This window comes from Sceloporus occidentalis, unplaced genomic scaffold (genome assembly GCF_023333645.1).
Source record: "Sceloporus occidentalis isolate IW3139 unplaced genomic scaffold, rSceOcc1.0.p SCAF_7, whole genome shotgun sequence".
Taxonomy (NCBI): Eukaryota; Metazoa; Chordata; class Lepidosauria; order Squamata; family Phrynosomatidae; genus Sceloporus; species Sceloporus occidentalis.
Genome location: NW_028316987.1, coordinates 38,645,667 through 38,673,458, shown reverse-complemented (window position 1 = coordinate 38,673,458; position 27,792 = coordinate 38,645,667). Strand labels below are relative to the sequence as shown.

The following is a 27,792-nucleotide window of genomic DNA, read 5'->3' as shown; positions in this document are numbered from 1 at the left end:
CACATGCAAGGCTTATATATTATAAGCAACTGTGTGTATTGAAAATAGCAGCATTTTTCAAAAAGTGCTTTTGTGAAGGGATGATTTTGAGAAACAGTTATTGGTTTTTGGGGACTTGCGGAAAATCCCACTCTATGTACTTCCCTGATTTCCCTGGTTTAACTAGTAAAAACCTTTGCTACATGTTGTTTAAAGTAGTTTACATGTTTTCTAATACTGACTGTTGATATGTGTCTATGTGTCCCTGTATTTCACACACCACTTGGATGCACACACCTTCCAAAATTTCACTGATGAAAACTGGGACACATGTGGCCATGAAACACCGAAGTGTAATCAAGATGGCAAAGGTTTTTAATCAGATATGCTAGGAGATGCTTCAGCACTTCCCTTTTGCCTGAGTCTACTGGGAAGGGCAAGATTCCCCACCTCACTCCAAGTCCCTTCCTCCCTGTTAAGTTTATTGAGTACAAACTATTTTTGCACTCTGAAATTTTGCAGCAACTGAAGTAAGCTGAGGGCAACAAGGGAACGTGTGAGGAAGAGACAGAAATATTCCCCATGGCTGTCTAAATGGAGTCCCTGAAACAGGGTGCACCCCTTGAACTCCCAAGGATTATAAAGCCCAGTAAATAGAAGTGTGCAAGTGCCCTAATAGTTATGAGAACTGTACAACAGGCTTCTCGAAGAAATGCTTAGTCCCCCTGCTTGGTTTCCAGCCCTTCTACCTTTGCTCAGACTGAGACCTCCAAGCTAAAGCAAAACTATCTAGCAACTCTGCTAGCTACAAATTTGCCCTTTCTATACCACTGGACACCAGTCAGCATTTGGCCATGATGCTCACATCTGCCTGGCAGCAGAAGCCAAATTCCCGAAAAGAGCAGCATTAAAAGCATTAGAGAGTGCACCAAAGGTTTACAAGGGACACCTGAAAGCAGCCCTCAAACTACATGAAACCATGTGTGACTTGAGAGCCACCTCCATGTGCTTTATGATGGTAACACAACCTCTGTATGTATGTGTGTGTGAGTGTGTGTGTGTAGAGCTCCCAGATCATGTTATTACAAAATGCCCATCAGTACAACAACACCCACCCATCAGTATCAGAGAGATGACTTTCAGGTAAATGTCTTAATTTTAGTCTTAATTTCCTTGTTTAAGAGAGTGTAAGCAGGACCATGCCTAATAAACAGTCTAGGTGATGGAATGTTTCTCATACAGGGATTGGGGCTCTCTGAACAACCAGATCCCAAGTTTATATACTGCAGAAGTCTAGATCTCTCTGGATAGTTGCAGGATATACAATTATTTTAGATCATGATCTTCCAGACACAATGCATTACAATGATAAATTTATCATCTATTATATTATAAAAAAAGGACTGAGAAAGAATGATATATACCATATAAGCATAAATGGAATGGAATATTTCTATTTAATGGTTTTAAAATAAATTATTCTTGCTGCCAGAATGGATTTCTTAAACAGTTCTGTGTCATAACCATTATGGTTAATTTTGTATAGTAGAAAAAGAAATACAGTCTTTAGTCAGCAGATGACTGGCTTCTGGGAAGCATAAGCTGAAAAGGAGCATGTTGGACATGATGTAGTTTTGAAACCTCAGTGTATAATCTCATTCTTTTCTAATATGAATGCTAGTTTTTAATATTCAGCCATGCAATTTTCATATGCCTCTTGGCTTCTCTTGGATTAGTATTCTTTATGTTGGTCCATACTCAGGAAAGCACAAATTAAGATGTGTGGCTTGGCTCCAGGTAGTCATAATCCCCGCCCTCACAGAATGCAGAAGGGAAACATTCAGATTGTGCAACAACAATTACTCAAATATAACAAAAGTTTTGGTCCACTGTCCTGTTCCCTTTCCTTTTGAGGTTTTCTCCATTTGAAAGATTTTTTTACGATATCAGTTTATCTTCCATCCATCGCAGAACCTGAAAGTACAATAACTAGTTAGTTATAATTAATCTGTTTTTCCATCAAGGGAGGTATAACTAAGGCTGCATCTGCATTGCAGAAATAGTCTGGTTTGACACCACTGAATGAGAAATAATTTCACTCAGTTTGTGATGTAATGGTAATTTTTAAGTTACCTTTATAGCTACAGTAGGTTCCTCTCTAAATGAAAATGAGGAATATCATGTAAAGTCGAAGGCTTTCATGGCTGGCAACCATAGTTTTTTGTGGGTTTTTTCGGGCTATGTGACCATGTTCTAGAAGAGTTTCTTCCTGATGTTTGGCTGGCATCTTCAGAGAATATCATGTAGTTCACATTCTAGCTTGCAGTTTGCCTCGTGCTTATGTACCCCAGCTTTCAAAATGCTTGAACATATTCAGTTTCATACAGGTTGAATATCCCTTATCCAGAATTTCAAAATTTGAAACACTCCCAAATCCAAAACCTTTTGAGCTACAACATAAATAGCATGCTATTTATCTGTACTGTATTTGGAAGGCTGGAGAGTAAAGCAACTGGAGAGAAACATGAGGACCTATGAATTGGTGCAAATCCATGCCTCCTGCCATGTCACAGCTCCTCTGTCTGTTGCCAGCCTCATTATATCTCATGATGCTTATTTAAATAAATTTGAAATACAGAACACTTCTGGTCCCAAGCATTCCCCCCATCTTTCTTTAGCCTCTTGTTTCATGGACATGAGATTTAACTGATGAGATTTAATACTGAAATGTGGATAGGATACACCTGATAGAGCCATTGAAATCAATTGAACATAGGCTCATCATGGCTGACTAGCCATGACGACATTGGCAAGGAACCATAGACACCTCTTTCCATTTCCTTTACATGAAATACTGAAGCCCAGGTGGACTTTCCTCTTCTATGAGGCTTCTTTTGGCCACTTTTAAATATATAAGTTCCTGAGCAAGACAGGCTTACAACAATCATTGACTTCTCCCCACCACTGTCAACTGCCAAACCTCATTGTAAATTTATTTCTAAATAAATTCTAGTTGAGGTTAAAAATGCTTATTTAACACAGTCCTGTAAGTTCTCTTGAAAGGGCTGTTTAATGTAGCATAAGATATAAAAACTAAATAAATCTGCTATAAGAACTTTTGAGTGTGGTGGGAAACATAAAAGCTAAATAATGCTGGAATTCAAGCTTCACTATAAGATGGCGTTTTCTTTCCTTGGCATTCTAGAATGAATCTCGTTTTGCAGTCAAATTCTTGGGCATTGGTTCAAAGCATGAATACAAGTCTCTAATTCACTCCACATTTTTATAGCCGTTTAATTTTATTTAGGCCTATAGTCTTCTCTCAACCCATTCCTTCTTTCTCCTGTATCAGCCATAATATATGTCAGTTCTAAGACAGCATTAAGTGCATTTTGTATTAACTGTCCTAGAGGAGATATTACTATTGAGGAGGCCAAGAAAGAAGAGATCAAGTTTTGCTTTTTAACAGATTGTTCGATTGCAACTCCAAACCTAGCTCCAGTCCATGGACAGTGCACTCTCTCCAAGGAGCTTCATGATCCCTGAAACCAGGGCACTACCCACTTGTCCTGCATAAGTTCTGGACAGATCAAAGGAGTAGTAGGCTTCAAGGCCTAGGCTTCCATACTTTTAAGGTTTCCCACTTTGTGGAAAGGGGTCATACTTTGGAGACAGTGGCATTTGGTGGCTATCATATCAGTGGGGCAGTAAATCCCCTCTCGTGGCCCTCACACATTGCCCAAATATAGTGCTATGATTCCATCATAACTGGCATGGTTCTCTCCAGTGGAATTCTGGGATTAGCAATTTAGGGAGGGGTATTTAGAATCCCCAGCCAAAGAGGTTTAATGCCTCACCAAACTACCAACACCAGAATTCCGCAAGATGCAGCCATGGCAGTGGAAGTGGAATCATATTGCTGTATTTGTGAAGTGTCAAAGAGCCTCATGTTTTAAAGGAGCCCTCCTGCTGTTGAACCCTATTCCTAAATAGGTAGAACACCTTGAAGAGTTCTGTTAAAATTAGCCATGGCCTCAGATGGATTTACACCAGACCCCATTGCTTGGAGCAGTAGTCTTGGTCAGGAAGTATAGAAACTCTCTTTTGAGTTTAGTGGGAGCAAGATGCTTATCTGGAACTCTTTCTAGTGAGCCTCTCACTCTGGCCAAACAATAGGAAAGACAAATCATGTCCATTAGGGTTGCTGTGGGACTGAGGCAAGGCTCTCAGCACAGTCCAGATTGACATTTGTATGTGTTCTTCTATGTGTGGATGAATATATATTTAAGAGGAGGGCAGGGGAAGGGATATTCATTTGCATATGTATGTGCATACATATTATTATTATTATTAACCTTTATTTATAAAGCGCTGTAAATTTACACAGTGCTGTACATACAATCTTTTTAATTGGACGGTTCCCTGCCCTCAGGCTACATATGTATATACACAGAGCCCCAAATGCACTGCCCCTCATAATATGCTGCCACTGGGCAAAATTGTGGCCTTTCCCTGTGGTAGATCACACTTACTAAAATGAACCAAATATTTATTTAAATTTTTTTAAAAAAACTATTTCCTTTTAGGATCAGGCCAAGATCCCATCTAGTCCAATATTCCATTTATAGTAGCAGACAGACAGAATATTTTGGGTGGTCAGAAACAGAAACAAAAGTGAAATGTTTTGGTTATTGGTTTCCAGGATCTCCTATCCTGCCTCTCTACATGGAGGCTTTATTTACTGGCTAATAAATTCCCACTGATAGATTTTCCTATGTGAATTTCCTTATTTTTTAAAAAACATTCTTAAATATTTAGCTTTTTAAAGCTTTTTCTATTCTAGGATCCATTTGTTTGTCTTTTTGGCCATTCATGGTGTCCTCAGCACTCTTCTCCAGCTCTCATATCCATACATAGCGATGGGGAATACAGTGGCTTGGATGATCCTAACTTTAATATTCAGTGTTGTCTTTGCACTTTAAGATCTTGTCTAGTTATTTCACAGCTCCCCTTCCCATTCCTAGTCTTCTGATTTCTTGACTGCCATATCCACTCTGATCAATGTTTGATCAAAGGTATGGGAATTCTTTAACTATTTCTGCTTTGTCATTGCCTAGGATGATTTCATGTAGTTCTTCTGTGGTCATTATTTTTGTTTTCTTAATATTCAGTGTTAAGCCTATCTTAGCACTTTCTTCTTTAACTTTCTTTAGTAATTGTTCCAGATCTTTGTTGTTTTCTGCTAGTAGTATAGTGTTATCTGCATATCTATAAGGTTGTTAATGTTTCTTCCTCAGATCTTCACTCCTCCTGCCTCGGAGTGTAAGCCTGCTCTGCGTATGTTATTTTCTGCATACATGTTGAACTGATATGGTGATAGAGTGCATCCTTGCCCTACTCCTTTATCAATTGGGTACCATTCTGTCTCTCCATATTCAACCTCTTGTCCTGAGTACAGGCTATGCATTAAGACAATCAGGTGAAGTGGCACACCCATTCCTCTAAGAGCAAGCCATAGCTTTTCATAATCTATGCAGTCACGTAGATGATAAAGCACATGCTCATTTTCTTTTGAAATTCCCTTGTGTAGTAAAAAGTTCCCATCTTACTACACTACTAAAAATATCCACCTCGTGTATCAAGTCTGTTTACATTGCGCTTTTTTCTGATTCCTGGAGCTGTCCACTCTGCTCAAGATCAGCACCTCATAATAGCAATGTCGTCAGTACCAACTGGGTTTACTATTTAAAGTAAAATCCTATGTTTTAATAGTATAGGTCTTTGTTCTTGTTTTCTTGGCAGAAGGTTTGAACCCATTGCAGTGGAAAAACACAAGCCGAGCAACTTCTCCATCATCAAAGCAAGAAACTTTCTAATAATAGTTCATGTCGATGTTTTTTTCCATCAAGAAATTCATTTGCAAAAGTACTGAATTATTTTTGTATTATCTAATTTCACTATGAATTTGAGAAGAGCCTACATCTTGGTCAAAGTTAAATTCACGTTTCTTCCTATGAAGAATATAGCTATAATAACACCCTGGTATAATAGGTCAGCAGGGTTTGAGCAGATTGATAAATAATAGACTGGTAAATCAGATATAATGCTAGCCCTTCCTCAAAATTCAACTAATACCACATGTTTTAAAAGTGGGAGCAGTAACAAAAGCAACATCAAAATTGCCCTTTATTTTTAAGTGTTTTTAGAAAAATAATGGTGTTCAAGTAATGTCAGCTTACTGTTGGCAGTGCAGTACTATACACAGTTACACAAATAAGGTAAACAGGACTTACTCCCACGAGTTGTATATTGATACAGTATAAATTGTAGGGAAAATTGCCAGCTACAGGTTGACTTCAAGCATGATTTCCTTCTTGGCACTCCTTTAAATGGAAATACTGGTCACAGGTCTGATCTTCAGATTTTTAAAAGGGAAATAAATGGATGTGATACAGCGCTTCTGGCACTGTAGTTCTTCAAAATGCACCTGTTGACATGACTGATTGTCCTCCTACAGCTTGAAAGTGTATAGTCAATGCTTGCTGACATTGCTGACACAAGTAAGGAAGGGCCAAGTAGGTTGACTTCAACATAGGTCTTGATTTGCTTGGCTTATACAGCTTAAAAATGTGGTTTCTCTTGATGCAGAAAGTGGATAATTTTATTCATGAAGTTTTTTAGCTAGGAACAATAGAACATGGATAGCTTGCCTGGAAGACAAGAAATCTACTAATCAAGACGTGTATTTAAATGTGCAGGCACCTGTGTGGGCTTTAAATGTACTACATGCATTACATCAGAAATATTATGTGAACAACTTGTGTGAATGTGATTCCACTTCCAAAACCCTCCTTTGTATAGAGAAATATATATCTCGAGACGGATTGTGTTCAGATCGTAATGAACAATATGGTTGAATCTATGCTTAGAGGTGACACAACCTATTGAAATCAGTGGACTTGGCCATGACTAAGCTAGGCCCTGTTAAGTTCAATAGGTCTGCTCTAAGTATATGCAAGAGTGAATTCAGCTTTTAATCTACAGTCGGCCCTTCTTATACATAGACTTTTTATACACGGATTCAAGCATCCACAGTTTGAAAATGTTCCAAAAAAGTAAAAATTTCAAATATCAAACCTCAATTTTCCATTTTTTTTAATAAGGGACACCATTTTGCTATGTCATTATATTTAATGGGACTTGAGCATACACGAAATATGTTATACACGGGAGATCTTGGAACCAAATCCCAACATATAACAATGGTCCACTGTATTTTGCACTGTTCAGGCCACACCTGGTATAATACTGAGCATTGCATTTCAAATAGATGCCAACAAACTTCAATGTGACCAGAATGGTGGATCATCAAGAAACCAAGGCTTCATAAGAATGGTTAAAGAGCTGGGTATGCTTACCCTACAGAAAATAATATTAAGAGAAGCCATGGTAGCAATCTTCAAATTGCTGGTCATGCTAGCTGGTGGATTTGGGGAGCTGTAGTCCAAAAACATAACTTCCCTACGCTCTGGAATAGACCTTTATTTGCGTATGGAAAGGTAACCGTTCCCTAGGAAAAATGTAAGATACAAAGCAGCCCTTTGTCAACTAGATGACCTAGTTCAATAAAACTTGTTCCTCTTTCATGGTGGATTATATTTTTTTAGCAAGCTTCTAAAAGATTTCATGGAAATCAGAGACAGTTGGCATTGCCACACCAGCAGCTGCACCCTCCCAACGGCTGGCACAAAACAGAGGTTTATATATCTTGGGGGGAGGGGTAGTAATAGGATGGAATTTCCAAGAATGAGACATGTCTTAGTATCTGCACTTATAGCTGATTATTTTAAAGAAGGTTTTTGAAACCCTTGAGAAAAACAGTCTTGACAGATCAACTGTACAAATGTGGTTGACAGTCTCACTCTGCAGTGCTTTAAAGAAAGATAAAGAGAAAACATAACACATTGTATCATCATATGAAATAATGAAACCTAGTTGTATAAAAGGTTTTTATTTGTCCTAATTACTTTGTAGGTGGTCTTTGAGGCCTTGCATAATCTGGAGCCTCGTGGTTATGTGGTTGGATGGATCATTGCTATCAGTTTACTTGTGGGAATTCTCATCTTCCTGCTGCTGGCAGTGCTGCTATGGAAGGTAAGTGCTCTGTCAGAAACAGTATAGACGCAAGGATTAGCCACAGCCTTGACTGAATGCAGCTCACTTTTTCTCTCTGTCTCACTTTCAATCTGTGCAGTTTCTGGTAAATATTTAGCATCCATTAACTTCAATGAGTTAACCATCTTCTATTTTGAGATCATTAAATGTCAAGGGGGTAAATGTGTACATTTTCCTTATGGGGAACATGAACATGGAAGGTTCTTAAAGAGAAGCTGATACTGGATGCTTGAAGTGAAGGACACAGCAGCTGCTTCCACACAAGTGCATTTGTCATGTGATATATTCCTGTAAGCATTGCAATATATTGTTTAGTCAGCATTTAATCATGCCTCATAGAGATATTTACAGAGTTTAGAATATTATTTTAAAAGTAACAAGTTGCTAATGTGTTACTTTTAAATTACTTTTCTAAAATTTAAATATACTTTTTTTAAAAAAAAATGAAAGGAAAGAAAAATGGCCCCATTTGAATGCACATGTTTTTGAAGCAAAGTAGGGGTAGGCGAAAGTGTAGCTTGGGGGCTACATGCAGCCTTCCCCACAAGGATGCTTCAGTGACCCTTCACTCCTCCAGAATCTTCATACCAACCTTTTTACTACAACTTTTTAATAGTAAAACAAAGACAATGGCCCATATTCTATGTTTGCTGGCCCAACCCATCCAACCTATCTCAGATAGTGGCTGCTCCAAGAGATGAAGATATGTTCTGTTGCCAGTTAAGGCACAAAGATGAGGATGCTAGCTGATCATTTAGGAGTAGTAAAAGAGCCAGCATGCAATAGTGGTTTGAGTGTTGGACTATGACTCTAGAGAGCAATTGGCGATACAAACCCACTGGGTGACCTTGGGCAAGTTACATGCTTTCAGCCTCAGGAAAAGGAAAAGGCACACAACAACAACAACAACAAAATGGAGCAGTTATGGGTTTGTAACTGCAATGAAGAATGGCAAACCATTCCACAGGTATCACCTATCTCTCCTCAATTAGCTATGAGAACTGTACAGGCAGGTTAGCAACAGAGAAAAGTTCATTCCCTCCGTCTGAGGGTGGCCAACAAAAATGTTTTCTGGGTAAGAGGCAGTTTTGATTGACTGAAGTAGATGTTTCCCAGAGAACCTGAGCATATGTATAGCATTTGTTTTGTAAACCGCCGTGATCGCAGGAATGGTGGTATATAAATAAAATTTCAATCAATCAATCAATCAATGTGACAGATTATACTGGAGAAAATGATCCCGTAGGTAACTTTGACTCAAACCATGTAGGGCTTTAAGACCAACACTTTGTGCTTTGCCTGGAAACTAATTGGCAGCCAGTGAAGTGATTCAAGGGAGACACATTAGCTGATACTATTACTGAAGGCATAATGAAATTATCAGTTCAATATGGCACACATTGTTCACAGAACTGAACATAACAGCATAAGCAAAATATGGGTTCACACACGTATCTACATATAGCCAGAAGGAAGGATGTGACAGAGGATGTGACAACAACAGGGTAACCCTTCTATCTACAAGGGTTACATTGTTGTTGTCACATCTTCTGTTTTTATTATCTTTTGACACTGTCACATAAGCTCACAAGCTCACAAGGAGACATAGTTATCAAGCAATGAGACATCCTGGGTAGTACCACATTTGACTTGGAATAGAGATAATTGGAGACTTGTGATGTTATTTCAATATTTAGTTGATTTACCCACATGCAAGTATTGTCTAGAAGGAGACACTTATAGGCAGCAATTTCATTAACCTACAGATCCCCAGAGAGACATCCTAAGAGCTCAGAGGCATGCTCATGTGCTCTCTCTCTCTCTCTCTCATTTTCTGCTTCATTCTTTCTGTATACCCCTGTCTCACAATATGACTGTGTTGTTCCCTTTATACAAAGACCTCAGATCCTCCTCTACCTCTGACATAGTGGGAGAATGAAAAGAAGAACCTCCACAAAGCTTCAGCTTATTTGCTAGGAGGATCTCCAAATATTCCCTAGTCATTCTGGGCCACCCCTCTGTAATTTTGATAACAAAAGATGCTAGGCTTATGCTGTTTATCTGCTGACCATTAAAACATGTGCTCACCACTCAAAATGGTGGTGGTCTGTGAACTGGCACTGGTCAACATGTTATCAGGTGTCTATGGTGAGTTTCCAGGAAGGAAGAAATAGTGGTAGTCAATGAGCACAAGTATGGTACCAGTCCCAAATAAAGTGCTACTCTGCCATATTGAGAAGCACTGTTAGACTGTTAAATATCATTTTGGCCTTCTCTCTCTCGTTCTTCCCGGTTCATATCAGATTTCTTCAGAGGAAGCTGGAGTGATATGAAATTTTATTTAGGCTTCCTTTTAGATAGCTCGTCCTGCAGTTCTGCTTCTGGGTGGGTGGGTTGGTTGACTTTAAGACAGCTGCTCATGCCTTATTTACACGAGCAGCTAATAGGGTAAAGTACACATTACTAAAATAAGTAGTGCTACTTTAAAAAAAAGAAAGCAGTGTTGTTGAGGGCAAAAGTGAGCTGATAATATGCAAATCTTAGAATCCCCAAGCCCACATGACTCTTTGGCTAAGATGGCTGAGGACTACAGTAGGCCCTCCATGTTCACAGGGGTTGGGGGAATGAGACCCCCCACGAATATAGAAAAATCACAACTCCGCTCCCCATCCAGAAGCCAGTTAAAAGGAGGGGTGGTCAGAGGCCCACGCTCCTTTCCCCCCACTCTTCTGACCTTTTAATTGTCTTCCTGCCCCTTTCTCAGCCCGATCGCTTCCTTCTCCAGGGGGTGATCGGTCAGAGAAAGGGAAGAGGAGCCTCCATCACCCCAATTCCTCCTGTTCAGGCAGCGATCTGGCTGGGAAGGAATCCTGGGGGGATTGGAGGTTCCTCCTCTGTTTGCCAGCTCCATTGCCCCCTGGACAGCCCAGGGAGCAATGGGGCAGGCATAGGACCCTGGCGGGGGGAGGAGGCTCCTCCTTCATTTGCCAGCCCCATCACCCCTTGGACTGCCCAGGGAGTGATGGGGCAGGCAAAGGGACTTGGGGGATGGAGGCCCCTCCTCCCTTTCCCAGCTGGATCACTGCCTGGCTGGCCAAGAAAAACACAGAATTGACTCCTGGACTTTTTCTCCTGAAGGGAAAAGCCCTGGAGGGATGGGGACAGGGAATGCCTGGGCTAGCAGCCTTAACTTTATGACTAATCGAAACTGCGAGTGTCAAGTGAGTGAATATGGAGGGCCGACTGTATAGTGAAAAAATGGCTTTTCCAGGCTCTGGTAATATGTTACAAGCACGCATGTCTCCTACAACGTTTTTCTGTCAGGTAGCATGGAGAAAGCTAACCCCTGTAAGAGTCTTCATACACGCTATTTATTTTGTAGAAGAGACTTCAGAAGCACATGTTTCTTCATCAGACATTGGCATGTGAATTACTCTTAAGTGACTTCTTAAGTTGGTCCAGTATTCTGCCCAGAGCCTACCATGGGCTATTTCTGCAATACTGCCAAAATTTGGTACCAAATTTCAGTGGCAAAAACGCTTGAGAGAATACAGAAATGCGTCTGTTAAAACCCTTTGTGTGGCTTACCTCTGAAATGCACCAGTGTGATTTGCAGCTGAAACTGAGTGGTGCCTTTTGGGAACAGGCAAGGTGCACATATGAAGCCCATGGGCCATGTATTTCCCATCCTGGTGTAAGCAAATGATCAAGGAGGATCTTTCAGGAGACTTGTCGGCTTACAGTACTGCCACTTAGATTGCCAGGTGTCAGGATATGGCACTACATGTCAGGGACTGAAACCAAGTCTCAGGGCCTGGTCTAGGATTCCCAGATCTCAAGACTTTGACTCCCAGGGGGAGGGTAAAGAATCTCAAGATGAGAGCACCACCTTGAAAAATACATATCTATTTAACTACAGCTCTGAGATGTGGGCCCTCTGTGGCCACAGGTTGCTTTGGAGCAACTACGGCAGATTAGGGTTGTGTGATCTCAAGACCTGACCCTGAGTCTCCAGTCCTCAGGGTGCAGGGGAGAAGAATCTCAGAATGAGAACACTGTCTTGAAAGATGTGTGTGTTGCAGAAGCCAAATATATTGTCAGTTCTGAACCATTACAGTTAATGGCAGCCCCATCCCAGTCAAAATGAAAATTATCCAAGGCTGGTCAAGTTATTTTTCTGAGACAAAAAATTCTACAAACACCTCTTTCTATGAGTAAAATTGTAAAATAACTAGGTAAATAATAATTAGATGTGCTTTCATGACTTATCAAAGCACCTGCTTGAGATGGCTACTGCAGTCTGACTACAAAACCAGTCTTGCCACTTCAGAAGATTGCAATATTTTCCCCCTCATCCCATTTTAGAGACATGCCTTGAAGTATAATATCCTAAGGATAAAGTCATGGCTGCCATGGAGGGATCTAATTGAACTGTCATATGCTTTTGATTACAGTGGCATTGTAGTACCCTTCTTAATAAAGCAACTTGAATACCTGAAATTTCCTTTCACAAAATTAAATAAACAGAACATTTTACAATGTTTGTCATAGAGTTGGCCACAAATATACACACACTGGTTAGGAGAATGTTCAAAAGCACGCCTATAAACACCCCTTGTCTTATTTGGACAGTTGAAAAACACTTTAAATGTTATGAAAGAACAGCCAACTTCAAATTGAAATTGAGGGCAGAGATTTGTTACAATATTGCCTGTGCACTTTTCCCTCTTTGTGGCCTCACACTGTGTTACTTGTCTTTATATCACTGACTAAAACCCACAGCCAACATTTTCTAACAGGAAAGGATGGGTATTTTATTCTTTGCTGGTGATTTTCAGCATAGCCTGTCATTTTAGTCCCAAAATTGCTCATCTTTAGTGAGCTTGCAAGACTCGCAGCAAGATGAAAAAAAATGTTCTCTCCTATGCAGTTAGTATGACCCAGCATCTTCTTTTGGAGCTCCTGTTTTATACAGATCCACTTTGCATTGACTTTTTCCCCGAAAAAAAGACACTGTCTTATATTTATTTTTTCTCAAGAACACACACTATGGCTTATTTTCAGGGGCTGTCTTATTTTTATTAAGTATGGTACAACAATCTACATTTATTCAAATATAGTTAAGTCTTCTTCTTCTGGAACATCATTATAACTCTCCTAACCCGGAATTCTATGCTGAATTTCTTGTGAGTCTGTTTCCTTTAGAACCATTGGCCCCAGTCTTTCCGCTCCCTTCACCCCCTTCCGTTCTGTGCTAGGCCTATCACTATGTCTTATTTTCGGGGTATGGCTTATATTGCGCAAATGCTTAGAAATCCTGCTACGGCTTATTTTATGGGTATATCTTATTTTCTTTGCAAAGGAGCTGATACTACCCTGTTTTCCTGAAAATGCTTAGAAATCCTGCTACGGCTTATTTTATGGGTATGTGTTATTTTCAGGGAAACGGTACTGTCAGCTCCTTTGCAAAGACAGAATCCTAGGCCGGCCCTGCAGTTCCAACCCTCGTGCTCCAGTCATTCATCTTGCCCTTATACCCACAGGCTCCCTCCCTGGATATGACAGCCAGGCCTCAAGGTGACCTTTATACTGAACATGTGGCTGTGTAGATCAGTGGGTTCAGTATGGTAAAGTGCAACCATCTACCATTTCAGTTTTTAAATGTAAACAGTTATACACAGTTGTAGAAAGCAATTCCAGTAAAAATTTGTTAGGTATCAAACACAAACATGAACTCTTTCTTCATTCCTAGCTCCAAAATCCCTATTCAGATCTTACAAATTCTTCTCTGCCTACCTGATCTTCACTCTGTCTCTGACTGCCCTAACCCCATTTCCTCTTGTTCTTGTCTCTTTCTTTAGCAGAGCAGCATCTATCCTTTCTTACATAGGCTCCTCTTCACAGCATTCTGAAGTCTGTGATTGGGTGGTTATAAACAGGCTTGCCCATCATTACAACTTCTTTTTCATGGAGATGAAGAGTATTCATAGGACTTTGACTGATAGTGCAACCCTGTACTCATAAGTAAGCCAAATAAGACCAATAGAATGTATTCCTTGTTATGAGACTGTAGGGCAACAAGCTTAAAGACCCAAGAATGGGCTGTGTAACCCAGATAAGTGATAGTTCAGAAAATAGGTGCCCGTCCTGTGTAGGCCTATCTGGAAAAAAAATGTTCTATCGAACAAAGTGTCTTTTTCATCCAAGCAAGCATGGACAAGCTCATAGTGAGCTTTTAAATAAGCAATTGTTTTTATATTTTACCATTGTTGCTTTTCCAAGTTTTCCAAAGCCAATTTAGTGATACAGCACATGGGGGAGAGAAAAAAGGCATATTTAACTTATTAGAAAACAGTTATTTTAAGTGCAGATTTCAGTAAGTCTGATATAGTGCGTGAAATTTAACACCATCTCATAACAATAAGAATACTTCCAGATGAAAATGTTATTGTGAAATGACCCAGTGCCATAATTTTACAGAGGTCTTGTCTTATCTCTTTAAATTTAGAGGAGATTTTAAAAATCTTCCATTTGGAATGTTCTTGAAATGCTTTGGGGTCACAACTCAGAAAGTCCTGATCTTACCCACAGACACAACACAGAAACTATGAAGTTAATCTTAAGGTACAGCCAGGGTTTTTGCCTAGTGAAGATGACCCTTTGGTTCACTTCTTTTCCATCCTTGGGTGTCCAGGTGTTTTAGACTTCTGGAATATATGACCGTTGAGCACACTTAGCTAAGGCTTCTGAGAGTTGAAATCAGTAACATCTAATTGAGAATCATTGCTTTAGACTACAAAGCAATAGCCTGATCTGGGCTTTTATAGGTTAACATCATATTCCCAAATGAAGCAAGGAAACTTCAGCTCCAAGTCAAGTCTTGATCCATATAGCTTATATGTGTTTTAAAAGCAGTTGATACCTTTATAACTTTATGATTGATCTTTTATAAGTTTGTGCTGTGTCCTATTTGATAAGATCTGAAATGAGCACTTCAGAATCACCTATACCTTCCTAACCCCAGCTCTGTTTTTAGCATCACAATATTAGCACATTGCAAAAGTACCAAATTTTCTTTGCTAATTTGGACGGTAACATTGGCCTGTTACAGACTGCCAAAATAAAGCTGCTTTGGGTCTCTTTGGAGGTGTGCTGTTTAAATGATGCATGCATCCTAAGAATCCGGAAGCTGCACCAAAGCTGCACTCCAGTGCTTAGGAATGGAGTGTGGCTTTGGCGCGACCTCCGGACTCTTAGGACCCATGCATCATTTAAATAGCATACCTCCAGAGAGACCCGAAGCAGCTTTATTTTGGCAGTCTGTAACAGGCCCTAGAAATTCTTTATAAGATAGATGTGTGATCTAGTTGTTGTTGCTTTCAAGTTGTTTCTGAGTTATGGCAATCCTAAAGTGAGCTTATCGTGGGGTTTTCTTGGCAATATTTGTTCAGAAGGGCCTTTTTGGCCCCCTCCCCCCTGTGGTTGACTTTCCCAAGATGTGTGACTTGCTTCTTCGGAGAAAGGGTGGGATATGATGGAATTATTGGTTAAGTAAGGCGCCCCTATGTAAATAGACTCCAAAGGGTCAGTTTTCCAATCCACCTATGTCACTTGATAGCTTAGCCTTGGAGAACTCATGCTGAATGTGCCTTCAATGAAAAACATGATCTACATGGCCAAGGGAAAATGCCATCTTCTCTGTGATGGCTCATTCATACATGCAGTTCATTCCATATGCTACAGTCACGAAGCAGCCCAAAGAGAACGAAATTAGAGACCCTTTCCTCTTCCAGGCACCCAGACACTTCACAGTAAAAGAAAGGAGAGGCCACTCGGCCCAAAACCACAGCTGCTACAAATAAATCCTTTTATTACAATGGGAAATGCCTGATGAGATTTTTGGATATGTGTTTCATATACAGAACTACCCACATCTGAGCTAATAATGAGCACTAGAAGTGTTACTATATGTATAGTGTTGTGGCAGATACTTTAGAGAAATGAGATGGATTATGCACAATTACCACTTCATATAAATAGAAGCTTGGTCAAACTTTGTTCACTCTTCACAGTATTTCAGTTTGTTCTCCACATATAATTTGGGCTTTGTTGGTGGGCTTGTAAAGGCAATACATCCTCTGTCATCATGTGGATAAACAGTCTATCTGAGTTTATAGTCTAGCCAATGGGGACAATGTGTACATCAGAAACAGTTAGACATTCTAGCTTTTATCTTGGCACCATATAAACATATTTAATCCACTGGAAGGCAAGAAGCCTTTTTTTTGTCAGTGAACCTTTCTGCATAACTAGTATTCTTAAGAACCAAAGCCAAGATATACTATATATGTCAATTTTAACATTGCAAATAAGTACATACAATTGCAAAATTCTCAGACATGAAATAAAACAGCAGTTGTGTTTAAAAAATAAATCCTCCAGAGCTCTATGGTTCTGAGAACTGAAGTATTAATTCCTTGATCTGCATTACCACTGGTTGAACCAAAGGCATAATGGTTGTTTATGGGAATAATTATGGGAAAGATACAATTTTTCTGTCAAATAGCCTGTATTTTTGGCAGGCCAAATGGACCATAATTTACTTACGTTACTCTTTTATTGACCTCAGAAGTAGTGTTTCAAGTTTTGCCTAAATGTAAACTTTTAAAAGCGATGCCAGAGGTATTTGAATATTTTTGTATAAAGAAAAAAGGAGTAGCATATTGGGGGAAAAATAGTAATTTCCCTGACAATGATATGACATGGAGCTACTACTGTGTTCCAGCTGGAATTTGTGAAACATGAACCTACTTGTATCCTTTAAAAAAGATTTTTGGAGTAAAAATTCTTCTGTCTTTGTCTCTGATGAGTTAAATAGGTTGGTAGGACATCTTATATTGTTTACTATCTTCACTGCAATGCAGGATTTTGTAGACAAATTTGTCATAACTATGTTTTGTAAAATGGAGATGGTCCATTCAAAATTAAGAGTATTTAAATTTCATTGATTTCAGTGAAGGTGGGATTACGTAAGTATCCCTTACGTTTTTCCACAGGTCTCCAAGCTTTTTAAAAGGATGTATGTTTGGATGAATCATGCCCAAGTTCCTTGATCAGAACATTTAGTGTTACTACTGTCCTAAAATAATTTATTTTATATTGGGGTTATTGTAGAAAGTAAATGATTTGTAGGCTTGCAGGATTGATCATAAAGCTCAAAAACTGTGGCTGCATTTGGAAAATGATCAGTTTCATAAGCTGTCAGTCTCCTGTATTGGCAGGGAAGTGTATTAGGTGATGCTTGGGTTCCCTTCCAGCTCAAGAGCTCTCTCATTCTATGACTGGGGACAGGAAGTCTATTCTCGGTTAATGGAAAGAGGAGAAGGCAGATGCCAAACATACCCTTTGTTCATATGTTGTCACTCTATATATGTATCTATACATTGGGTTGAACACATTCTCTATGTCTTCTTGTGCACAGTTGTTGTTATTTTGCACACCCATTAGGAACTCACATACATTCATGGGCAATTCACACTGATCCTAGCATGGAAAACTTATATGCAGTAAAGCAATAGCATGCTAATTAAATCAAGAATTTACCATTTACTGGCCTTCTATAATACTTCAGACCTGTAGCCTGACGCCTCCACCAATGGTAAGTGTAGTTCTGGTCACATATGAAGGGGCCATGTCTCCAGAAGACCTGTTATCTATCTTGACTAAAATTTCAGTAAATAAATATGCAGAAGCCTCGCATACTTGGCTGGTAATCACTTCACCAGAGCTCTCTTTTCCTGTTTATAGATTATTGTGTCTTTCATTAGAAGGAGTAGCTCAATCCATCAAGACACGTCATTGAAAAAATAATCAACTGCTGTGAGCAGTTTTGCATTTTGGCAAAAATCTGTTATGCAAAAAACCTGTGTGAAACTCAAACTCAGTGCCTTGAATACTGCAGAGTTTTGCACAAAATACACTCTTTGTACAAAAATCTGCTGTTTTCTGTGTATTATGTGCAAAGGCATGATTTTCTTCCTCCCCCCCAAAAGTTTCAAAATGCAAAAAATAAAATAAAAATAAATAATGTGCAAAAACTTTAGAGTTGTACCTGGGAAGTGGGGCTTTTGGAACTCTTCACTCTCATGTTCACGAATGAAATAAGTAAAAGTTTACATCCCTAGTATTAATGTGGGACTTCTATATACTACATCATTTGAACCTGGAAAGTTCCATTTGCTTAGGACTCTTGCTCTGTGTGCCTCAGGACTGGCAGTTCACATCCAGTTGTAACCTTTCCATTGCATTGCTTGTCACGGAGCTGCAATGGAAATAACTTTCCCCTTCTACTCATGCCTTCTAGCTAACCTTTCCTGAGTTGTTTCTCTTGGCAGTTCACTAGACATCCGAGCCTTTGGTTGTCTCTTCTTGTTGTGGTGATTAATTATTGTTTCATTCCAGCCGTCTATTTTTGTTTTCAGCAGCCTATTTTGGTAATGGGGCAGAAAAGATTTTTTTAAAGTTGCATTTTAGATATTAGACTACTTTTGCTTTTGACATTCTCTTGGATTAATCCCCACATTCTCCTTTGTTGTTCTCCAAATAGAAATAAAATTCCCACTCTAAAAGTTCTCTCCCAAAAATGCAGCAGATGGCAGTGTAGCTATGCTAGATGGCAACTTTTATGTTGCAGCTGAGTTTGCTTAGTTAGCTAAAGGATCCAGAAACTGGTGTTTGCATGCATGCTTCACATTCATGCCCACTCTACTGGGACTCAGTTGTGTTGCTATTACTAATAAGATAATGCAATCCTAGGGAAACACATCAAGAGGGAACAGCTCCTATACAGGCTGGGGGCAGAGGTATTGCTGACTTGTGCAGTTAAGCTAATTAATAGAATGAATGAGTTCTGCACACTACGCCCAGAATCTTGTGAGTGTTCTACATTGGTGTAGACAGTAGTAATAGAAGGAAAACAGCTGTGGATACATTAGCATAATAGGCTGCTTAGAGCCAGAATATTTTGTTTGCCTTTTCTTACCACCATGGTACAACCCTGGAATACAAGTGCAGTCAACAGTCACTAATGTAGTGTGCCACAGGATTCCAGTCTTTGTGCCATTTATGTAAATTGTATGTCTCTGTGTGTATCATCAGTGAACTGAACTCCTCCCTTTTAAATGTTCACAACAATCCTGTGAGATAGGTCAGAGAGAGACTGGCATATCATGACTGGTTGGGGCTTTGAAGCTGGCTCTCTCAAGTCCCAGTTCCTCACCCTGACTACTCTGCCATAAAATATCAGTAGAAATAACAGCAGTGGACCTGTATATAGAATCATAGGCCTGTTACAGACTACCAAAATAAAGCTGCTTCGGGTCTCTTTGGAGGTATGTTATTTAAATTATGCATGCATCCTAAGAATCCGGAAGCTGCACCAAAGCTGCACTCCAGTGGTTAGGAATGGAGTGTGGCTTTGGCACGACCTCCGGACTCTTAGAAACCATGCATCATTTAAATAGCATACCTCCAAAGAGACCCGAAGCAGCTTTATTTTGGCAGTCTGTAACAGGCCTGTAAGAGGGTGGAGGAGGGAGATCAGTCGGGTTGGGATCCCACCGTGGAAGACGATGCCCTTGAGGACCCTGGAGAAACCCCGAGGGAAGAAGGAGGGACGGCTAAGGGCGAAGCAGCTGGGCCTCGGGTGGAGATGGAGGCGGGGGCAGGGTCAAGGGAAAGAAAAGGAGAGACGCGGGGGGAAGAAGGAGGAAGCAGGAAGACCGCTGGAGATGCTGCGCGGGTGGGAAGAGACGGGCTACGAGGCCGGGATAGAAGCTCGGGTGAGTGAAGCCTTGACGGACGAGATTAATTGGTGGCACTTTCGGGGCCATAGAACTGGCCTGGGAAGAAGAGTGGAGGTCCGACCCCTGGTGGACAGTTGGTGGCCACCCCATCCCACAGGCTCTGACCCCGAACCTTATATAGCCCGCCCCGTGCTTCATCCAGGGCCCCGCCTGTTGTGGGATATTCGGGGAAGGAGTGCATCGACCGCTCGAGAAGCCTTGGGCCGGGCCCGCCAAGAGGTACTGGACGCCCAAGAGAGCGCTGACTTGGGAGAACTGTAAAGCCCAAAGGGTGAAGCAACCCGGGCCGGACTTTATACCCAGAGAAGGACTTTGAGTTTGGTGTTTTGAGGAAGGGCGGTGAAGAAACTTGCCTATTGTTGTTGCCCTTGGGCCTATTTCAGTTGTGTTCCATTAAAAGTTGTTGCAGCATCACCCCACTTTCGTCTATTTGTCATGGAACCCATGGGACCTCCATCTCCTCCCCCGGAAGGGACACGGGGCCTGGCGACAAGGCCATAGAGTTGGAAGAGGCCACGAGGGCCACCCAGTCCAACCCCTTGCCATGCATATTTATTATGTATATTTTGGTGGTGAGTTTTTGCTTAAATTCAGCCCTGTTCTCCTTCACTGGTCCTCCATCTTTCACCATATGCCTTTTCTCCCTAATAATTCTTTCTCTTGAATTTTGTCCCTTCTCCTGAGTTTTCCTTATATCTGTTCCCTCCATATTGATCTCTTCGTTATGTCTTTATGGTATAATCATCAAAAACACCATAACCAAAATAAATGAAGTGCTGATAAGTTGCATGAAAAGCATCCAACCCAAACCCCTAGTATCTATTGCACAATTGGTTGTAGGCACAAACAAGAACAATGGTTGGGGGCGGGTGGGGGCACGTTGGTCACAGTTATATCCTAGCATTTCTCCAAGAAGTTTAAGGTTCATGACCATTGTCCACATTTTATCCTCAAAACAATAGATAGGTGTGAGATAGGTAAGACAAAGGAAACAGTCACAAGTCACACCCTGAGCCGTGTATAGAAGCTGTATGGACTGCCAGCTCAATCTTACTTCATCACTGGTGATAAGCAAGTCTCCTTCAATACACATGAGGCATCAGGGCAATTTAGGGAACTCGGGACAAATTGTGCTACAGAAGGAAACAGATGTGGAGTAATAGCCAAGAGGGTGTGTTGTTCTCCCCCCCCCCTTGCATCTGCAGCCTGAGTCAATAATAACATTCAACCTAATGGGAGGGCTGGCTGTGATGGTATGTGTGTTGCCATATTCCTGTTGTGTTCTTACTGTTGTGGCTTGATTTCAGAGCACTTCATTCAGATTTCAGCAAATTCCATCTTTGTTTTCCTAGCAGGATCACCTGTAGGTTCTGGGATTCATGCCTCATTAATATTTATTAACTTTTCCAAGTCTTTTATTGCTTGCGAGAGGCCCTATGAACATATTTTTTATCCAGTTGTGAAATAATACAAATGCCTGAAATGGTTAGAACAAACTTTTAGAGATAATTCTTGAAGCAGATGTTTTGCAAGCACACATTTTTTTATTAAAAGAACAGTAGGAAATAGTTTGCTCTTGCTTGTTTGGCCCTGGAGGAAATTAAAAAGCATTTCTGTAATTTTGATCATAACTTCAAGTGTAGATTTTAATGTTCAAAGGATGTGGTTTGTGTGAAAAACAGGCACCTTTAGGGCTCAGCAAGCCATTTTAAAGGGATATCAATCAAAAAATCTGTGCATATTTTTAAGAATGTAAGTAATGTGGCAGTTGTGTTCTTCTTCACTTGTTGAATTACTTGGTAAAGTGGCTGGCAACAAAGATCTTTATAATCCACCGAAACATGCAGGCATAGACTTTGGAATCTCTCCAGAGGAAGAATATGCTAAAGCAGCTGTACAGCCACCAAGAATGCCTCTGTCTGTACCCTTTTGATCTGATTTGGGCAATGGACAACATGGTTAATAGGATATTAAGAACTAGTGGAACAGACGGGTGGAGATGGTTAGGTGTGGTGGGCCAGGCCATTTAGGCTCTTGTATGTCATAATTAATGCCTTGAACTATTCATTTCACTTCTAGTCTGTCTTTCTCCTGATGTGGGACCCACCAGGGCTCACAAAAAGAATCAATTGAAACTTAATAATAAAAATAATTTAAAATAATCACTGTAAAACAATGTATAATAGTTTAAAACACCCAAGCTGCAAGCCTCAGATTTGGGGGTGGGGAGGGGCTACAGCATCCAGCACAGGCAGAGTCACTATTCCCTAATTTGTTTGCCTTCATCTAGTCCAATGGTTCTCAACCTTTGGCTCTCCTAATGTTTTGGACTTCAACTCCCAGAAGTCCCAGCCAGCTTGCCCAAATGATCAGGGATTCTGGGAGCTGAAGTCTAAAATGCATGGAGGGCCCAAGGTTGAGAACCACCAATCTAGTCCGTTACTGACAGCAAATATTGGTTCAGTACTGAGACAGCTTCCTTAAAATCATGTGAAAAGGAGAGATAAAGTTGAGTGTCATCAGCATATTGGTGACATAGAACCCCCAAACTCCCACCATTTTCATGTAGATTTTAAACAGCACGAGGGACAAAACTGAGGGTGAAGAATCCAACAGGCCAACATCCAAAATGTCAAACAGAAATCCCCCAGCACCAACTTCTGAGTTTGCCCCTCCAGGTAGGAGGACCAGAACCACTGCAAAACAATGCCCCAAGCCCCATCCTAGAGAGGCAGTGCAGAAGAGTACAATAGTTCATGATATTGAAAGCTGATGAGAAGTATAGCAGAAACAACAGGGATACACTTCCTCATCCAGTTTCCTACATAGATCATCCACCAAGATGACCAAAGCTATTTCTGTCCTATAACTAAGGATCAAGATAATCTATTTCCTCCAGAAATCTCTGGATCTGGGAAGCCACCATACATTCTAGGATCTTGTTCATGAAAGGAATTAAATCTGGAATGTGATAGTAAATCAACATAGAAGCTAAAATGATGGTATAATGTGTTTCCAATAAAATTGCCCTCCTAGAAGACTCAGTCCAATAACAACAACAAAAATGACATCTAAAATCTCTCCAACAATGATTAAGGGCAACCATACACAGAGTACATCACAGGCCTTTGGCCTTGGAAGTTACACTTCGTGTATAAGAACTATACAATTTGCTGTTGAGCTGTTATGGTTTGAGTTGAAGTCCCTTTATTTCACAATCAAAATGGATATTTGCTGTATGCACTGGTAGCACAGAAGAGAGATATACAAATATCCTTCAGATCAAGGAATAAGGCCTGATACAACCATGATGCTGGGTGCACATTCCTGGTGGGTTAATGCATCATGCAAGTATATAACCACTTCTTTAAATGATATGCTTGGGCTTGAAACCCCTTCTGGGTAATAACTTTTTTGTGTATGGCCAACATATTTGAATAGAGCCTAAATAGGTCCCAACGTTCTAGAGTTTTGTAAGACATTTAATTAGATAAAAGATTTTCAATTAAAAAGTCATGTTTAAGAGAAGCATAGCAGGATCAAAGCTAATGTACAAAGCCATTTTCAATAAGCTCCCGTGTTGAGAAAGAGGGTAATAACATCTGACTGATGGAGGTAGACTAAAACATCACACCCTGCAGGAGGGTGAAAACAGGTTTAAAACAGTAGGAGTTACATAAATGTTTAATTACAATGAACAAAATATTGACTTAATGATCTCAATGGCATGCTGCTATATTTAAGCAATTACTCCTGAACAGTTACCCAAACCACTTTATTACAATCATTTTTGTTTATGGAAAGGGCATAAAAATCCCAGTAAGGAACAGGAGACCCGAATGTTTACACAACCAAATTGTTTTAGTCAAGATTGGGGACTTGTAAAGCCATTGATTAATATTAAATGTCCAGCAACAAAATGGCAACTTTACAACTTCTGAACTGAACAGAAGGGTTGAAAAATGTCTGAGAGGCAATAAATGCGATCTCCCATCGGAAACAAGCACAGTCTGTCCAGAAAGATTGCATTCTTGTTTGCTTATAATGGGACATGGAGGAGAAATTCCCACTGTTGGCTTGCCAAGACTGTGATTATACAATTGGGCTCTTCTCCTGGACAATACATCCCAAAGTTGCTAATGCAAAAAAGTGGAGTAAATGCATTTTTCCCTATAGTAATTCCAGTATAACCTTTCTACATAAGTGTTGTCCTTGACATTTCCCTAAAATGAAACTTGAGATCATTTGAGAAGGATTTAGCTGTTTGGGTAAAAGATCAGTAATAATATTTAAGGAAGTAGCAAAATCTCTTAGCTTTTTCTCCATACGTTTCTAAGAAGAGCCACCTACTTTAGACAGAATTCTGCTGTCATCTAGTTTATAGCGAGTCCTCCCTGTTCACAGTTGCATTTTCCTACTCCTGTTTTAATGAATTCCATTTACGTTATTGGGATTTCAGTACCAGGAATCTAGTTTAACAACATGTTGACTTGAGATGAGTATGCATACAAAATGTAACACATTTGGTCCAGTTGCAGTTGTTCATAAACCATCTTATTTCTATTTTCAGATGGGCTTCTTTCGTAGAAAATACAAAGAAATCATTGAGGCTGAGAAGAATAGGCAAGAGAATGAAGATAGCTGGGACTGGGTCCAGAAAAGCCAGTGAACTGTTGCAGGAAGCGAAACACTGAAAGCCCAGCCATATAATTCACCATTTCTCCCCTATTGGTCCTGCTCTTGTATCTTCCATATGTGGAAGAAGGAATCTTCTCCAGATTTTTCGGAGGCCCCATTGATGCTGTTGTTCATCATCATCTTAAGCTAGGGAACATATCCTGAGGCAACCACTGCAGGCATGTCAGGTGACTGGAGCAATCTACACTTCCTGGAAGAGATGAACTTTGAGCTGCAGCGCAGAGCAATATTTATAAATCCAGCATATGTGGTATACCCTCAGGGGAAGACTGATGCCTAAAACAAAGTATTTTTTATAAATATAAGCTTTTTATACTGATTATGTCCTTTTATATATTTGTATCAATGTTTTATGTTTTCTATTGAATAGCTATATATATATATATATATATATATATATATATATATATATGGTTCACTAAGGCTGCAATCCTGTGCATACGTATATTGGAGTCAGCCCCATTGGATACAGTGGGGCTTACTTCTGAATAAAAATTCATAGGGTTGTGCTGTAAAGCACTGATATCCAGCTGAAAATCTTGGGCACGCATATGTGTATATATCAAATATAATGTATTTTTTAATTCCAATGCAGAAGAAAAACGGATGAAACTGAACAAAATGTCATATTGTAGTAAATTCACAAATGTTGGTGATGATGTATTAATATCCTCTGGTGGCACTGAGCCATAAGAATCTGTGAGCTACAGAACTAAGTGCTGCTGCATTGAACTTAGAAAAGAAAACATAATGATTCAGCTGTTCAGGGACTGTCTATAAAGCAGCCATCACAACTTGTGGCCTTCTAGATGTTGCAGGCAACAACTCTTCATTGTTTGTGCTAGCCAAGACTGATGGGAGTTGCAATCCAGCAGCACCCAAGGGGCCACAAGGGTATCCATGCCTCCTATAAAGTATGTCACACTCTTAAAATACACTCTCTAGTCTCTCTTTTTAAAATAACTTGACAGTAATGAAGTCCTCAGACTGAAAATATATCACAGACATCAGCATACCTTTTTTAAAGTAGTAAGAAGGATGCCACTCTATTCTGCTTTGTTCAGACCTCAACTGGAATAGTGTGTCCATTTTGGGGAATCACAATTCAAGAAAGGTATTCAGAAACTGGATCATGTCTACAGGAGGACAACCAAAATTGTGAAAAGGTTTGGAAACTATGTCCTATGAGGAGAGGCTTAGGGAACTGGGAATGTTTAGCTTAGGGAAGAGAAAGTGAAGAGGTGACATTATAGCCATGTTTAAATATTTGAAGGGATGTCATATTGAGGGTGAAGCATGAAGGACCTCCTGGTGGTAAGAGCTGTTAGACAGTGGAATACACTGCCTCAGAGTGTGGGAGAGTTTGCTTTGGGGGTTTTTGAACAGAGGCTGGATGGCCATCTGCCAAGAGGGCTTTGTTTGTGTGTTTCTGCATGGTAAGAGGTTGGACTGGATGGCCCTTGTGGTCTCTTCCAACTCTGTGATTCTATTATTCTAAGGGCTTTTACAAAAACCATTTTTAGAACTGTCCCTTAGAAATTTGTAATGTATATTCTTGTTATTTAACTTCCATAATGTGACACACAGCAGGCCTTTTGCACTGCAGCCTACTAGTCACACCCAGTTTGACTCACTGAGAGCTTGGCAAGCCCTCCTGGTGTTGTAGAATCAGGGAGGAAGCAAAATCAGAAGGTTTATTGAGGCTCCGATGACTGAGGAAATGACCGATAAGAGGTGTCTCCATACTGTCAAATATAGATAACACATTGAGAATAAATCTCCCCTTTTTTAACCATTTACACAGCTATCCACATACAATGTCATGCGTTCTTACTGTTTTATTCTCGTTCAAGAACAAAAAAATAATGGAATTGAAGAGCAGGAAAAAGAAGGAAGGAGCTAAGAACATGTACTTACCCATCTCAGCATTTATTTTCTTGTCAAAACTTTGTTCCTCTCTCCATGTGTGACATACTTTATGAAAGACAAACCGTTGTTTGGAATCAGTGGCAGGATCTATAGCTCACTTTGGCTTTTATGTACCCTTTTTCAAAGGGCATATTGCACTGAAGAAAGCAGCAATGAATGTTTTCCTTTGGCCAACCCTGACTTCACTGATATGTAGTCCTTTGGCAATGACAAGGAACTGGGGAGTCACGATATCACAAATATAAACAGAGGAAACTCCCATTCTAATGTGTGGTTATTTTATTGTTATTTATCTGTCAGTTTCCTTGCTATAATTTTACTCTTGATTTGCTCTTGACCACCAAGGTAGGTCAGTCTGGCAGACTTGAAAACTATACTTAGGGATACTGATATTCATGGGTATAACCAGTAAATCCATTGACATAGCCTTATTAGTCTGGAATATCAGTATACAAAGGGATTTTCTAGCACCTTTGAGACTAATTGTGCAAAAGAAGTTGTTGTAGCATAAACTTTCAGAGACTAAGGAAATAGACCTAGTGAATGAAAGCTTATGCTACAACTTCTTTCTCACAATAATTAGTTTCAAAAGTGCTACAAGATCCTTTTGCATACAGTAAATCCATGTTTCAGTTGAGACTTATATCAAAATTCAACAGTTTACGTTTTAGGCTTCATTAGTTACTAGCAAGATTTTGTTAACTGAATTCACTGCATGCCTGTTCTGTGCAAATATGGTTTTATTACAATGAGCGTATAATAGCAGGAGAGAATTATGCAGGATTTGTTCACAGATCATGGTAACAGACATCAACATTCAGAGCAAGAAAACATTTTGAAAGTGGGAATATTCAGATATTATGGGTTCATTTATGAAATTCATCTATCTAAATAATCTTTCCAAGCACACATTATATTAATATGGTATATGCACTAATGTCACGGGGCTGTCTTGCTATAAAACACAAACCTTTCATAATAGTTTTTCAATCAGTTTCTTTGTAGCCCCATCATACTGGTTGCTAGCATGTTCATTTTTTATGTGACTGTTCAGGATGATAATGTACAGTTCACAAGAGTGGTACAACCATACTTTATAACCTCTTAACAAGAAAAGTATCAGAATCTTACAGAACCACATCAAAGA

General features: G+C 39.9%; 1 protein-coding gene across 3 annotated transcripts in view; it reads left to right on the top strand.

Annotated features, from left to right (window-relative positions):
* ITGA9 (integrin subunit alpha 9) overlaps positions 1-27,066 on the top strand; it is a 282,149-nt gene extending 255,083 nt beyond the window's left edge. For 2 of the 3 annotated variants that reach the window (XM_089532642.1, XM_089532641.1), the window contains 2 exons: positions 8,014-8,133; positions 24,589-27,066. In XM_089532642.1, coding sequence (XP_089388768.1) covers positions 8,014-8,133; positions 24,589-24,687 — 219 coding nt within the window. In that variant the 3' untranslated portion in view covers positions 24,688-27,066. The remainder of the gene's footprint in view (positions 1-8,013; positions 8,134-24,588) is intronic. The other variant, XM_089532643.1, reaches the window with a different exon arrangement.
* Positions 27,067-27,792: the final 726 nt, after the last annotated feature.